Here is a 16,754-nt window from a genome sequence, read left to right as displayed (position 1 = left end):
GACACAAAAAGCAGAGAATTGTGCAGAATCACAAAGTACAATATACAGTTCTGGGTTCTGTGGCTGTACAGTCACTCAGTGGGATAAATAGTGAAGTGCTGGAGCTGTATAATCATGCAGTGTGATATATGAGGGGGTCTGAATATATATACTGTAACTGTGTTGCCACTCAGTCCGTCACTGTATACAGGGGGTTCTGTAGCTGCAGAGTAACTTAGTGTAATACATGTGATGTGCTGTTGCTGTGTAGCCACACAGCATGATTTATGTAGAGAAGATCTGTGGGTGCATAGTCACTCAGTGTAATCTATCGGGAAGTGCTGTAGCTGTATAGTCACTTAGTGTGATATATAAAGATGTTCTGTAGTTGTATAGCCACTCAGTGTAATCCATAGGGAAGTGCTGTAGCTGTATAGTCACTCAGTGTGATATATGTAGAGGAGAGCTGTGGATACATAGTCACTCAGTGTAATCCATCCATAGGGAAGTGCTGTAGCTGTATAGTCACTCAGTGTGATATACAGTCATATGTAAAAGTTTGGGCACCCCTATTAATGTTAACCTTTTTTCTTTATAACAATTTTGGTTTTTGCAACAGGTATTTCAGTTTCATATATCTAATAACTGATGGACTCAGTTATATTTCTGGATTCAAATGAGGTTTATTGTACTAACAGAAAATGTGCAATCTGCATTTAAACAAAATTTGACCGGTGTAAAAGTATGGGCACCCTTATTTTCTTGATTTGAACACTCCTAACTACTTTTTACTGACTTCCTGGAGCACTAAATTGGTTTTGTAACCTCATTGAGCTTTGAACTTCATAGCCAGGTGTATCAAATCATGAGAAAAGGTATTTAAAGTGGCCACTTGCAAGTAGTTCTCCTATTTGATTCTCCTATGAAAAGTGGCATCATGGGCTCCTCAAAACAACTCTCAAATGATCTGAAAACAAAGATTATTCAACATAGCTTTTCAGGGGAAGGATACAAAAAGTTGTCTCAGAGATTTAACCTGTCAGTTTCCACTGTGAGGAACATAGTAAGGAAATGGAAGAACACAGGATTCTTGTTAAGCCCAGAAGTGGCAGGCCAAGAAAAATATCAGAAAGGCAGAGAAGAAGAATGGTGAGAACAGTCAAGGACAATCCACAGACCACCTCCAAAGACCTGCAGCCTCATCTTGCTGCAGATGGTGTCACTGTGCATCGGTCAACAATACAGCGCATGCATAACGCCTTTTTGTATGACCAAACAACTCAATCTTTGTTTCATCAGTCCACAGGACCTTCTTCCAAAATGTAACTGGCTTGTCCAAATGTGCTTTTGCAGACCTCAGGTGACTCTGTTTGTGGCGTGCTTGCAGAAACAGCTTCTTTCGCATCACTCTCCCATACATCTTCTCCTTGTGCAAAGTGCGCTGTATTGTTGACCGATGCACAGTGACACCATCTGCAGAAAGATGATGCTGCAGGTCTTTGGAGGTGGTCTGTGGATTGTCCTTGACTGTTCTCACCATTCTTCTTCTCTGCCTTTCTGATATTTTTCTTGGCCTGCCACTTCTGGGCTTAACAAGAACTGTACCTGCGTTCTTCCATTTCCTTACTATGTTCCTCACAGTGGAAACTGACAGGTTAAATCTCTGAGACAACTTTTTGTATCCTTCCCCTGAAAAGCTATGTTGAATAATGTTTGTTTTCAGATCATTTGAGAGTTGTTTTGAGGAGCCCATGATGCCACTCTTCATAGGAGAATCAAATAGGAGAACTACTTGCAAGTGGCCACTTTAAATACCTTTTCTCATGATTTGATACACCTGGCTATGAAGTTCAAAGCTCAATGAGGTTACAAAACCAATTTAGTGCTTCAGGAAGTCAGTAAAAAGTAGTTAGGAGTGTTCAAATCAAGAAAATGATAAGGGTGCCCATACTTTTGCACCGGTCAAATTTTGTTTAAATGCAGATTGCACATTTTCTGTTAGTACAATAAACCTCATTTGAATCCAGAAATATAACTGAGTCCATCAGTTATTAGATATATGAAACTGAAATACCTGTTGCAAAAACCAAAATTGCTATTAAGAAAAAAGGTTAACATTAATAGGGGTGCCCAAACTTTTACATATGACTGTATGTAGAGGAGAGCTGTGGATACATAGTCACTCAGTGTAATCCATAGGGAAGTGCTGTAGCTGTATAGACACTCAGTGTGATATATGTAGAGGAGAGCTGTGGATACATGGTCACTCAGTGTAATCCATAGGGAAGTGCTGTAGCTGTATAGTCACTCAGTGTCATATATGTAGAGGAGAGCTGTGGATACATAGTCACTCAGTGTAATCCATAGGGAAGTGCTGTAGCTGTATAGTCACTCAGTGCGATATATAAGGAAGAGTGGTAAATGAATAGTCACTCACTGAGAGGAAGGTGTTGTAACTGCAAAAGCAGTGTGACTGATTTGATTGATCTGAGATATACTGCAGTAACAGCTCCTTAAAGGGAATCTGTTACCCCATTTTTCAAGTGTCAGCTGCTGGCAGAGCAGAGTACTGCAGTGTGCAGGCAGAGGGAGAGGTCCAGCGCCTGTGCACTGCAGTATTCTGCTCTGCCCTCAACAGGGCAGAGCAGTGCACCTGCGCAGGAGCCACGACAGGCAGCAAAGAAAAAGACGTCACCGTATCTCCAGCATTACTGAATGCATTAGATAAGCCCCTGATGGCGGTGCTGGCAGCTGATAGGCGAAAAATGGGGTGACAGATTCCCTTTAATAACAGCATTTTTTGGAGGCTTCACACACTGCAAACAAGGAGGCCATTATTAAACCCCTCAGTGCTGATTTTGTAAATATAAACAAAATCCTGAATCTAAGGGTCCCGTTACACTAAGCGACGCACCAGCGATCCTGACAACGATACGACCTGGTAAGGATCGCTACTGCGTCGCTACATGGCTACTGTCAAACAGGCAGATCTACTCAATGACGCAGCAACGATGCGGCGATCCGTATAACGACCTCGGCGGTCGTTGGGCCTTGTCACACAGCAGCTATTCTGACGACTCACGCCTGCGTCCCTGAGTTCTGAGTCGCCAACGAGGTCGCTTGTCGGCGTCAAACTGGATGTGTTTAAATAAAATGTCCCTGTGCTGAGATAATCTTATAAAAGCACCCCTGCTCTGTGCTGTGTAATGGCCGTGTCTGACCGTGCAGGAACATGGTCTGATCCTACCACAGCTCCTGGGCAGGGGAGGAGCAAAAGAGAGGATACAGACAGGACAGCACGGGATCGCAGCTGCTGCTTTCTGTGATGTAAAACATTAAAAAACGTAAAGAAATATTTTACCTCACAGAAACAGTACATTACATAAAACATCATTATCTTTCATTATTTTGCTGGGAATATTAACTAACATTTCAACATTTTAAACTTTTTATATATATATATATATATATATATATATATATATATTTTTTTTTTTTTTTTTTTTTATTATAAAAAGTGGACTTTTTTTCTGTTTTGTAAACTTTACACCTTGAATTAAACATTGTTCACTGCTGTAAAACACAGAAAACCCCAAAGATTAAATGTTCTATTTTTCCCAAAAACACAATACTTGGCAATATTTATGCAGCCTTATACTGAAACTTTTGTATTTTTTTTTTATTTTTTTTTTGAAAAATTCAGCCATAGGAAGACTTCTGGCACTAACACAAGAAAAAGAGATCGCATATATTTTGGGGGAATTGTTTTTTTTTTTTTTTACAAACTGGTCAGATTTGAAATACAATAATAAGATTTAAAAAAAAAAAAAAAAAAAAAAGAAGGAAATTTTGAAGAATTAAGAATTTGACTTACGTATCGGTTTCGTCCCAGAGGATACAAGTGTGGTTGGTTGTTCCCTGAAGAGATGTTAAAAAAAACACAGTATTAATGTTTTTGTAATCTTGGTGATGGTAGGGCATTTATCTCCCGGCCTGAGACCGGTGGCTGAGCGCTCCGCCACAAAGCTGTGGACGGTGTTGGGACGGGGACTTTGTATTCTGTGCAAAGCGCAAATTACAGTTCCATTACTTTCCCACTTAACAGTATTGCTCGCCTAGGGCAAGGTGATAATCCGCGCGCGCTTGATACTGTTAATGACACACATTGATTTTACTATGACAATGACAGCCTGAGAATGCGCTGACCTTGGAGGTTCGGAAACTGCGGGAATTTACAGAGCAAATTTACGGCGCTTTTCATTTCCTCGTAATATCGCTTTAAATATTGCATCAAGGATGGTGACGTCACCGAGGCGGTCGTGATGTCAACGGAAGGATGCAGGAAGCCAAATTCATGCTGTACCTTCTGCCGCTCCATTCACACAGGGGTCCTTGAGACCCCCAACATGGGGCATAATGGACACTGTATATCAGTATTATGTACTGTTTGTGCTAATAAATTATTTACAGTATATGCACAGACTTGCTATTTGGCCGTCGTATGGCGGTAGTATTTGAGCACCATATGGCATTATTCACAGGCAATGCTCGGTATATTGTTTTTGTAGTCAGTACTGGATGCAGCATTGTAAGGATTTAGTACTGTATGACACTATTATTTTACCAATTTATGGCGGTATTATATGGACATTTTGACCAATACATGGCAGCATTATATGGACATTTTGACCAATACATGGGGGTATTATATGGACATTTTGACCAATACATGGCGGTATTATATGGACATCTTGACCAATATATGGCGGTATTATATGGACATCTTGACTAATATATGGCGGTATTATATGGACATCTTGACTAATATTTGGCAGTATTATATGGACATTTTGACCAATACATGGGGGTATTATATGGACATTTTGACCAATACATGGGGGTATTATATGGACATTTTGACCAATACATGGGGGTATTATATGGACATTTTGACCAATACATGGCGGTATTATATGGACATCTTGACCAATACATGACGGTATTATATGGACATCTTCACTAATATATGACGGTGTTATATGGACATCTTGACTAATATATGGCGATATTATATGGACATTTTGACCAATGCATGGCGGTATTATATGGACATTTTGACCAATACATGGGGGTATTATATGGACATCTTGACCAATACATGGCGGTATTATATGGACATCTTGATCAATACATGACGGTATTATATGGACATCTTCACTAATATATGACAGTATTATAAGGCCATCTTGACTAATATATGGCGGTATTATATGGACATCTTGACCAAAACATGGCGGTATTATATGGACATTTTGACCAATACATGGGGGTATTAAATGGACATCTTGACCAATATATGGCAGCATTATATGGACATCTTGACTAATATATGACGGTATTATATGGACATCTTGACCAATATATGGCGGTATTATATGGACATCTTGACTAATATATGACGGTATTATATGGACATCTTGACTAATATATGGCGGTATTATATGGACATCTTGACCAAAACATGGCGGTATTATATGGATTATCTCGACATCTTGACTAACATATGACGGTATTATATGGACATCTTGACCAATACATGGTGGGATTATATGGACATCTTGACTAATATATGGCGGTATTATATGGACATCTTGACTAATATATGGCGGTATTATATGGACATTTTGACCAATACATGGGGGTATTATATGGACATTTTGACCAATACATGGCGGTATTATATGGACATCTTGACTAATATATGGTGGTATTATATGGACAACTTGACTAATATATGGCGGTATTATATGGACATCTTGACTAATATATGGCGGTATTATATGGACATTTTGACCAATGTATGGCGGTATTATATGGACATTATGACCAATGCATGGCGGTATTATATGGACATTTTGACCAATACATGGCGGTATTATATGGACATCTTGACTAATAACTGGCGGTATTATATGGACATCTTGACCAATATATGGCGGTATTATACGGACATCTTGACGCTGATACTCATGCAATTTGAAAAATTATAGTACACTCTTGATTATTCATTTCATCATACAAACTTTTTCAAAACTTTTCAAACTTTCCAAAAGTTGTATTTTTCCCCATCAGATGTTACTTCTGGGGTTTGGGTCAAACTCAATTTTCCCCACATATGTCACACGTCTTATATACTGTTGTGCCGCCATCTGGGTGCACCTCCCAGAACTTCTACCTTTCCATAAAAAGTTTCTTCTGAAGTTTTTTTCTTTTATTTAATTGTCCGTGGAACTAAACAGCCGAGAAGGAATCTCTCACAGCCCAGAAAGGCAGCGAGATCCATTCACACGGAGAGATTACACCACGATAAGTCAAATATTGACATTACTGTAGGTTTCCATGAAGAAATTCTTCAGGTTGGATCAAGAATGGGATCTACTCACATTGTACAGGTGGGAGAACTCGATGTCCAGGGGCACAGACACGGAGCGAGGAGGGGGCTTCACTGTCACAGAGATGATCTTTGAGTTCAGCACGGTGGTGTTTCTGAATGAGGGAACAAAGAAAGATCATCACTTTAAGATGTACGAGGTCAAGATCTGCGAGCAGAAGCCTGAGAAGGTCAGAAACCAAACAATAAACTTGGAGTAACACAGAGAACATCAGATTACAGGCCACTTTCCATGAGACAGACTTATTATCTCAGGGCAGGCACTTATGTCTCAATATGGATGTGTTATTGTGAAAACCAATCTAGCATTTCAGAGCAGTGACTTATCAGATCACTAACTACATTAGATACTTATCAGATCACTAACTACATTAGATACTTATCAGATCACTGACTTACCAGATCACATACTACAAATACTGACTTATCAGATCATTGATCACTAACTACATCAGATCTCTGACTTACCATCACAGATCCCTGACTCACCATCTCAGATCCCTGACTCACTACACCAGATCTCTGACTCACTATCTCAGACTTACCATCTCAGATCCCTGACCTACCATCTCAGATCCCTGACTTACAGTCTCAGATCCCTGACCTACCATCTCAGATCCCTGACCTACCATCTCAGATCCCTGACCTACCATCTCAGATCCCTGACCTACCATCTCAGATCCCTGACCTACCATCTCAGATCACTGACCCACCATCTCAGATCCCTGCCTCACCTTCTTAGATCCCTGCCCCACCATCTCAGATCCCTGACTTACCATCTCAGATCCCTGACTTACCATCTCAGATCCCTGCCTCACCTTCTTAGATCCCTGCCCCACCATCTCAGATCCCTGACTTACCATCTCAGATCCCTGCCTCACCTTCTTAGATCCCTGACTTACCATCACAGATATCACTGAGTGTAAAATAAAGTGTACCCCCTTTGCCCTGAGGATTCACTCTTTTGTGCAATAATCAGATGGGTTTATTGCACCCAGTTTCTACAGCACCACTAATATTACCGGACTGGCTGGCGCTGCGCTCTCCTTCCAACCTGTGCGAAGACATGGTGAAGCAGACATTGTGAAGTGTTGGCACCCAGAGGCCTAAATCTTAAATTCCGGCAAAGTAGAAAGTTTGTGCAAAATTTTGACTTTCGAGTGGAGAAATTCACGCACCGCCCGGGCCCTTAATTACGCTAATGGCGATTCTTGTCACTTTACACTGCGGCCATTTCAGCCCGAGCCCCAGCTGCTCCGGCCATTCCCATTATACAGAATAGTTGGATAAACCGTCGTGAAGATGACTGTAATTTCTAGTGGAAATCTAATCCCTTCAATTTTGCTATTTCTGCGGCTCTCAAGCTTTGGAGCATGTAATGGAGGGCCATGTCTCCGGATCGGATTATGCAATTATTATCCTATGGGATTGTTCCTATATTATAAGAGATATAATGTCATCTCTATCGGCAACTGGAATTAGTGTGAAATGCTGTAATGGGAGCAGTGGGGGCTCCGCACGGTGGCTCCTCAGTGGGGGCTCCGCAACGGTGGCTCCTCAGTGGGGGCTCCGCACCGGTGGCTCCTCAGTGGGGGCTCCGCACCGGTGGCTCCTCAGTGGGGGCTCCGCACCGGTGGCTTCTCAGGGAGGGGGCTCTGCACTGGTGGCTCCTCAGGGAGGAGGCTCTGCACCGGTGGCTCCGTGGCTCCTCAGGGAGAGAGCACGGCACCGGTGGCTCCTCAGGGAGGGGGCTCTGCACCGGTGGCTCCTCAGGGAGAGGGCTCTGCACCGGTGGCTCCTCAGGGAGAGGGCTCTGCACCGGTGGCTCCTCAGGGAGAGGGCTCTGCACCGGTGGCTCCTCAGGGAGGGGGCTCTGCACCGGTGGCTCCTCAGGGAGGGGGCTCTGCACCGGTGGCTTCTCAGGGAGGGGGCTCTGCACTGGTGGCTCCTTAGGGAGAGGGCTCTGCACCGGTGGCTCCTCAGGGAGGGGGCTCTGCACCGGTGGCTTCTCAGGGAGGGGGCTCTGCACTGGTGGCTCCTTAGGGAGGGGGCTCTGCACCGGTGGCTTCTCAGGGAGGGGGCTCTGCACCGGTGGCTCCTCAGTAGGGGCTTCGCACCAGTGGCTCCACAGTGGGGGCTCCGTACCAGTGGCTTCTCAGGGACGGGGCTCTGCACCGGTGGCTCCGTGGCTCCTCAGGAAGGGGGCACTGCACCGGTGGCTCCTCAGGGAGGGGGCTCTGCACCAGTCGCTCCTCAGGGAGGGGGCACTGCACCGGTGGCTCCTCAGGGAGGGGGCACTGCACCAGTGGCTCCTCAGGGAGGGGGCTCTGCACCGGTGGCTCCTCAGTGGGGGCTCCGCACCGGTGGCTTCTCAGGGAGGGGGCTCTGCACCGGTGGCTCCGTGGCTCCTCAGGAAGGGGGCACTGCACCGGTAGCTCCTCAGGGAGGGGGCTCTGCACCGGTGGCTCCTCAGGGAGGGGGCTCTGCACCGGTGGCTCCACACTGGTTAATGCCACTCCGCACTAGTCAATGCTGCTCTGCTGTCAGTGCTGCATGCAGGGAGACGCGCACCGTCCATCCGCTGACTTGTGTGATCCGGCACAATGGTTGTGATGTAACTGAGGCATAATTAGTGGTGGCACACTGCTCCGTGTGCGCTCCATGCCTCAATGGATGGGAAGAGCAGCAGCCAATTCACGGCGCGCTCCATGGAGTCATCTGAGGCCAACACTGGTGTGATGGACACCAGCCTGGGCTGCACTGAGACGCGGGCACAGAGCCGTGCAATGATCTGCAGCTCCTGCCATCATACTGGAGGCAAACTGGCCTCACTTCACTTCCTTTCACTTAATCAAACATCATCCACTGCTTCATAATATTGGCCAGATTGTTTTACAAAAAGCCGCCATTCCAACCAGCCTGTGGGCCCGGGCGGCATTACACCGAGACCGCTGTGCTGATTTGGAGCCATGGCTGTGACAGAGGCGGGAAATTCTGTCATAGAAGGTCACAAATGTCACAAATGTCTGGGTGGAGGTTCATTTCATTGATTTTTTTTAATTCTATTTTCTAACTATATTAAAGCAGGAACAGACATTGGGGTATGTTAGGTTTCGAGGAGATGGAAAGGGAAATCAAAGTGGAGCATGTAATGTTCCGAAAAACAAGCCCAGTGACACCTTTACATTGCCGGTCCGTTCCTCCATTACTGAGAAATCAGCTTTTGAATTGATATGCAAATGAGGCTGATGAGCTATGGTAGATCTGAAGCCTCTGTCACTCCAGCTCTATTCCTCTGCCTCCTCCTGCTTGACTGACAGCCTCTATGCTGTGTACCTACAGGCAAAGGAGTAGTAAGTCAAGCAAGAGGAGGCAACGCTGTGAAAGGAATAGAGCTGGAGTGACAGAGGCTTCAGATCTACCATAGCTCTTCAGCTTCATTTGCATATCAATTCAAACGCTGATTTCTCAGTAAGAGAGGAACGGACCGGCCATGTAAAGGTAGTGATGGACTTATCTTTAAAAGAGCTACATGTGCACATACATAGTTTTGGGGGTGAAATCCTGCTGACAGATTCCCTTTAAAGCATACCTGACATCTTACAGATCTAGCAAAGGTTAAAGTGACTCAGATCACACAGCTCTGGAACATCACGGTACAAAGAAATATCATTTGACTCTTGATATCGGTTAATATTTTATGCACTGTTGAGTTTCTTAATCTTTTTAAAGGGTTACTCCACAAAGAAATCAAGTTATTCCCTATCCCCATATTAGGGAATAACTCGCCGATCGCTGGAAATCCGACCGCTGGGACCCCCCGCAATCCCGAGAATGAGGCTATGGAACCCCGAGAATGAGGCTTTTCCAAGGGATAGAGGAAACAATATTTTTTTTTTTGTGTGGGTGGAGGGGAGGGGGGAGTGTGGAGGGAGATCACCTTTTATATGAGATAACCTGTGCCACAAAAAAATTAAGATATGCATTGTGAGTCATGATAACCTTCACTACATCTGTGGAAGACTTTGAAGAAGCTGTAAAGTGAGTAAATGAGAAACAAATTTATGGCCACTATAAAAAACACCAAATGGAAAACAGCAGCATAGAGGACCTTATATAGCAGTGCTGAGCAGTGTAGCAGTGAATCCAGCTCTGGAGTGAAAAATACTAAATAAAAAAACAACAGCATGGAGGACACTGTACAGTAGTACTGAGCAGTGTAGTAATGAATCCAGCTCTAGATTGAAAAATATTAAATAGAAAGCAGCATTGAGGACCTTATATAGCAGAAGTGAATAGTGAAGCAGTGAATCCAGCACTGGTATGAAAAAACCCCCACAAAATACAGCAGCACCCTTTCTTTGTGTCTTTCACCCTATGTTCCCCTACTAAATAGAAAACAGCAGCACTGATGACTTTATATAGCAGTACTGAGTAGTGTAGCAGTGAATCCAGCACTAGTATGAAAAAAAACACAAATACAGCTGCACCCTTTCTTTGTGTCTTTCTCCCTCTGTTCCCCTACTAAATACTAATACTAAATAGAAAACAGCAGCACTGAGGACCTTATATAGCAGTACTGAGTAGTGTAGCAGTGAATCCAGCATTAGTATGAAAAAAAAACACAAATTACAGCTGCACCCTTTCTTTGTGCCCTCCTCCCTCTGTTCCCCTACTAAATACTAATACTAAATAGAAAACATTAGCACTGAGGACCTTATCTAGCAGTACTGAGTAGTGTAGCAGTGAATCCAGCATTAGTATGAAAAAAAACCACAAAATACAGCTGCACCCTTTCTTTGTGTCTTTCTCCCTCTGTTCCCCTACTAAATACTAATACTAATACTAAATAGAAAACAGCAGCACTGAGGACCTTATATAGCAGTACTGAGTAGTGTAGCAGTGAATCCAGCATTAGTATGAAACAAAAACACAAAATACAGCTGCACCCTTTCTTTGTGTCTGTCTCCCTCCATCCCCCTACCCTGCCACCACAATTAGGCTGCTTTCACACATCATGTTTTTTCCGACAAGCTAGATCCGGCTATTTGTTAAAAAAACGGATCCGGCGAAAGCTGCAGCCGGATCCAGTTTTCTCTCATTGAATTGTATAAGCACTGGATCGTGCTGCACGACCTTCCGTTTCCTCCGGTTTTCGCCGGAGCCGGCAAAATGTTTAATTCCGGCTTCTGGAAAAAACGTCTGTAGTAACGTTTTTTGTCTGCGGCGAAAAACCGGACAGCTATAATGGAAGCCCATGGGCGCCGGAATGAGCCGGATCCGGAAAAAGACGGATCCAGCCACCAGATCATTTTTTTTAAGTCTGTGAATGCTCAGATCCAATTGGCTAGCCCCCAGGAAACAGATATAAACCTGCTAGACAGATCTGGTGGAAAAACAGATCCGTTTCTTCAGTTAGCCAAAATTTACGCCGGATCCGGTTTTTTAACAAATAGGCAGATCCTGCCTGTCGGAAAAAACCTGATGTGTGAAAGTCGCCTTAACTAGGCAGTTGTAAGGGAATGAGAATGGACTGACTATGCAAACTATGAGACACTTCATCACAAACATACCAGAAGCTAGATTGTGGCTCGGTACGCACCAAAATATGTTGAAAATATTTTGCCAATCTAGTTTGGCAAGTGGGAGTGGCATAGTGAAAAGGGGTGTGGTCTACCAGTAAAGTCTGAGGTCCGTCTTGCATATTGACCCCGGAAGTGCCACTTTGGCCATTGTCATTATTTGTTGCCATTCTGTACACATTCACACTTGGCAGCTTCTGTTTTGAAGGAGTCTAAGGAGGACCATTGAAGATTTAATGTACATTTTTGACCCTCTCTAATGGGGTTTTGCCTTATGAGTCCCAGGGGGACTGTTAGTTCTGAATGCGAAGAGCCGCATTCCTAAATCCAGGACACTTTGTTGCAAAAAACAAAACAAAAACAAAAACCAGCTCCCCTGCAGCGTTGTGTTTTTCCAGCCTATCCCAGTTCACTTCACTGATGCGGAGCTGCAATACCACATGCAACCCATAGGCAGGGGTGGCGCTGTTTCTGTTTTTTTTTTTTTTACATGTTTTTCTAGTCCTGTACGACCCCTTTAATGGAGCCCATGTTTGCGATTTTAGTTGGCGGCAAAACAATTAAGTTCCAATTATGAATCTGTCGGAGTCTGACCGCCATGTACAGCGCGAGGGAAACCTATTATATTAGATGGCGGCTTTATTTGCTCACTGGAAATGCTTTCGATGTGTCTAACAACCCTTTTCAATCTCGCTTTGCTAATTGGACTTTGCAAGGAGGAGGGAAGGGATGTCCATGTGTTTAATACGAGCGGCTGGGAAGAAAATGGAGCGGCGCTGAACAAAGATGTACTGCTAGTAATCAGTGCAGAACAGATTCAGGACGGTGCCTGAGGATGCTTCACGTCCTGCCTCACTGCCCACCTACAAGAGAGGGAAAAGCTGGCAGCCATCCGCGTCCTCCATAAACCATCTACACTGCGATGAGCTGAGACCTTCCCTCTCCGAGATATGACAGGGGAGGGGGCGCGTGGTGCTACATTGGCCCCGGTGGCTATCCGGAAGATAATGGTCAATTGCCGCAGATCTGCGGAGAGGATGGTGACAATTCCCCTCGCATTAACCATTTCCGCCACGATCAGAAGACAAACGTAACTGCAGAGGACGAGCCTCGGGCCGGTAATAACATAATATTTCACGGAGGCGCAAAGTAAACATCTCGGTGGTCGTCTTATTTCAAGGTCCATTTGGTCCAAACGGAGATTAAGACGTTATATGCCCTGACTTCTGAATGGAGAACAAGTCACGGGCGGATACAGCAGTGCGGCAATCGGGTGGAAACACGTCCGATGGATACATCGTTACATTACAGGACCAGCAGAACTCACAAACTGATACATCGTTACATTACACTGATCCACAGGACGAGCGGAACTCACAAACTGATACATCGTTACATTACACGGATCCACAGGACGAGCGGAACTCACAAACTGATACATCGCTACATTACAGGAAAAGCGGAACTCACAAACTGATACATTGTTACATTACACTGATCCACAGGACGAGCGGAACTCACAAACTGATACATCGTTACATTACACTGATCCACAGGACGAGCAGAACTCACAAACTGATACATCGTTACATTACACTGATCCACAGGACGAGCGGAACTCACAAACTGATACATCGCTACATTACAGGAAAAGTGGAACTCACAAACTGATACATTGTTACATTACACTGATCCACAGGACGAGCGGAACTCACAAACTGATACATCGTTACATTACAGGACCAGCGGAACTCACAAACTGATACATCGTTACATTACACTGATCCACAGGACGAGCGGAACTCACAAACTGATACATCGTTACATTACACGGATCCACAGGACGAGCGGAACTCACAAACTGATACATCGCTACATTACAGGAAAAGCGGAATTCACAAACTGATACATTGTTACATTACACTGATCCACAGGATGAGCAGAACTCACAAACTGATACATCGTTACATTACACTGATCCACAGGACGAACGGAACTCACAAACTGATACATTGTTACATTACACTGATCCACAGGACGAGCGGAACTCACAAACTGATACATCGTTACATTACACTGATCCACAGGACGAGCGGAACTCACAAACTGATACATCGTTACATTACACTGATCCACAGGACGAGCGGAACTCACAAACTGATACATCGCTACATTACAGGAAAAGCGGAACTCACAAACTGATACATTGTTACATTACACTGATCCACAGGATGAGCAGAACTCACAAACTGATACATTGTTACATTACACTGATCCACAGGACGAGCGGAACTCACAAACTGATACATCGTTACATTACACTGATCCACAGGACGAGCGGAACTCACAAACTGATACATCGTTACATTACACTGATCCACAGGACGAGCGGAACTCACAAACTGATACATTGTTACATTACACTGATCCACAGGATGGATGAGCAGAACTCACAAACTGATACATCGTTACATTACACACTGATCCATAGGATGAGCGGAACTCACAAACTGATACATTGTTACATTACACTGATCCACAGGACGAGCGGAACTCACAAACTGATACATTGTAACATTACACTGATCCACAGGACGAGCGGAACTCACAAACTGATACATCGCTACATTACAGGAAAAGCGGAACTCACAAACTGATACATTGTTACATTACACACTGATCCATAGGATGAGCGGAACTCACAAACTGATACATCGCTACATTACTGGAAAAGCGGAACTCATAAACTGATACATCGTTACATTACAGGACCAGCAGAACTCACAAACTGATACATTGTTACATTACACACTGATCCATAGGATGAGCGGAACTCACAAACTGATACATTGTTACATTACAGGAAAAGTGGAACTCACAAACTGATACATTGTTACATGTTATAGAAAGTCAAACCCCCCAACTGCTACACTCAGAAATCTTATTAACGTTCCCTGCATGCCATCTGTCTCTCTTAATTGTGCCCTTTGGAATTCTCGCTCAGTGTGTAACAAATTCTCCTTCATTCATGACTTCTTCCATTCTAAATTTTCTTAACCTCCTGGCTCTTACTGAAACCTGGATCCAGCAGTCAGACACTACCGCTGCTGCTGCTCTTTCATATGGGGGGACTACACTTCTCTCATACCCCAAGATCAGACAATAGAGCAGGTGGAGGCGTTGGTCTGCTCCTGTCACCAAAATGTACCTTTCAGGTTATCCCTCGACTACCCTCACTAGTCTTTCCTTCTTTTGAGGTCCATGCCGTCAGACTCTACATCCCCTTCTCCATGCGAGTGGCGGTGGTATATCGTCCTCCCGGCCCTTGTCAACAGTTCCTAGATCATTTTGCCACTTGGTTTCCACATTTTCTCTCCTGTGACATCCCTACCCTCATCATGGGAGATTTCAACATCCCCATTGCTCTTCCCCTCTCCCCATCTGCTACTCACCTTTTATCTCTAACCTCCTCGTTTGGTCTTTCGCAGCTTACTAATTCTCCATCGCATGAAGACGGAAACTCCCTCGACTTGGTTTTCTCTCGGCTTTGTGCAGTGGATGATTTTGCAAACTCCCCTCTCTCGCTCTCTGACCACAATCTTCTTTCACTCTCTATCAAGAACTGCCAGGCTGCTCAGGTCACCCCCACTGTCCAGACTTATAGAAACATACAGGCCATTAACACCCAGAAACTTATGAAGAACTTGCAGTCTTCATTGGCCCCTATCTCCTCCCTCTCATGTCCTGATTCTGCATTGAAGCATTACAATGAAACACTTCAAACTGCCCTGGATGAATTTGCACCTCCTATACACAGAACACCACAACACAGACGGCGACAACCCTGGCACACTGTGCAAACACGTTTCCTTAAGCGGTGCTCCAGGTGCGCCGAACGTCTGTGGAGAAAATCCAACCTACCCGAAGATTTCATCCATTATAAGTTTATGCTTCGAACATACAACACTGCCCTTCACCTCTCCAAACAAACCTATTTCAACACCCTCATCACCTCACTGTCCAATAACCCGAAACGTCTCTTTGACACTTTTCATTCCCTGCTCAACCCAAGAGTGCAGGCCCCAACCACGGAGCTCCAAGCCGAAGATCTGGCCAATTACTTCAAAGAAAAAATTGACCAGGTCCGACAGGAAATTATCTCCCAATCCCCTCATACCATGCACTGTCCTCCCTCCCCCACTGCATCTAGCTCACTCTCTGATTTTGAACCAGTCACAGAAGAAGTAAGCAGGCTCCTTGCATCTTCTCGCCCAACCACTTGCACCAGTGACCCATTTCCATCACATCTCCTCCAGTCCCTGTCCCCTGCTGTCACCCCTCACCTAACTAAAATATTTAACCTCTCATTCTCCTCTGGTATCTTTCCTTCCTCATTTAAGCATGCCATCATACATCCACTATTTAAAAAACCATCCCTCGACCAAAACTGTGCCGCTAACTATAGACCTGTCTCTAATCTTCCCTTCATCTCTAAACTCCTGGAACGCCTGGTCCACTCTCGTCTTATCCGCTATCTCTTTGATAACTCTCTTCTCAACCCTCTACAATCTGGCTTCTGCTCTTTAATCTCTACTGAAACTGCCCTCACTAAAGTCTCTGATGATCTACTAACAGCTAAATCAAATGGTCATTACTCCATGCTAATTCTCTTGGATCTCTCCGCAGCATTCGACACTGTGGATCATCAGCTCCTCCTCACTATGCTTCGTTCCATTGGCCTC

At 44.4% G+C, this 16,754-nt stretch overlaps 1 protein-coding gene across 6 annotated transcripts in view; it reads right to left on the bottom strand.

The window, feature by feature from the left end:
* Positions 1-16,754, bottom strand: part of ADGRB1 (adhesion G protein-coupled receptor B1) — a 758,475-nt gene that overhangs the window by 262,247 nt on the left and 479,474 nt on the right. For all 6 annotated transcript variants that reach the window (XM_073555047.1, XM_073555046.1, XM_073555048.1 and 3 more), the window contains exons 16-17: positions 6,423-6,525; positions 3,854-3,897 (exon numbers count right to left, since the gene is read on the bottom strand). In XM_073555047.1, the coding sequence (XP_073411148.1) occupies positions 3,854-3,897; positions 6,423-6,525 (147 nt within the window). The remainder of the gene's footprint in view (positions 1-3,853; positions 3,898-6,422; positions 6,526-16,754) is intronic.

This window comes from Dendrobates tinctorius, unplaced genomic scaffold (genome assembly GCF_039654945.1).
Source record: "Dendrobates tinctorius isolate UK_male_01 unplaced genomic scaffold, ASM3965494v1 ptg000215l, whole genome shotgun sequence".
NCBI classification, from domain to species: Eukaryota; Metazoa; Chordata; class Amphibia; order Anura; family Dendrobatidae; genus Dendrobates; species Dendrobates tinctorius.
This window is presented reverse-complemented; position numbering and strand designations above follow the sequence as displayed.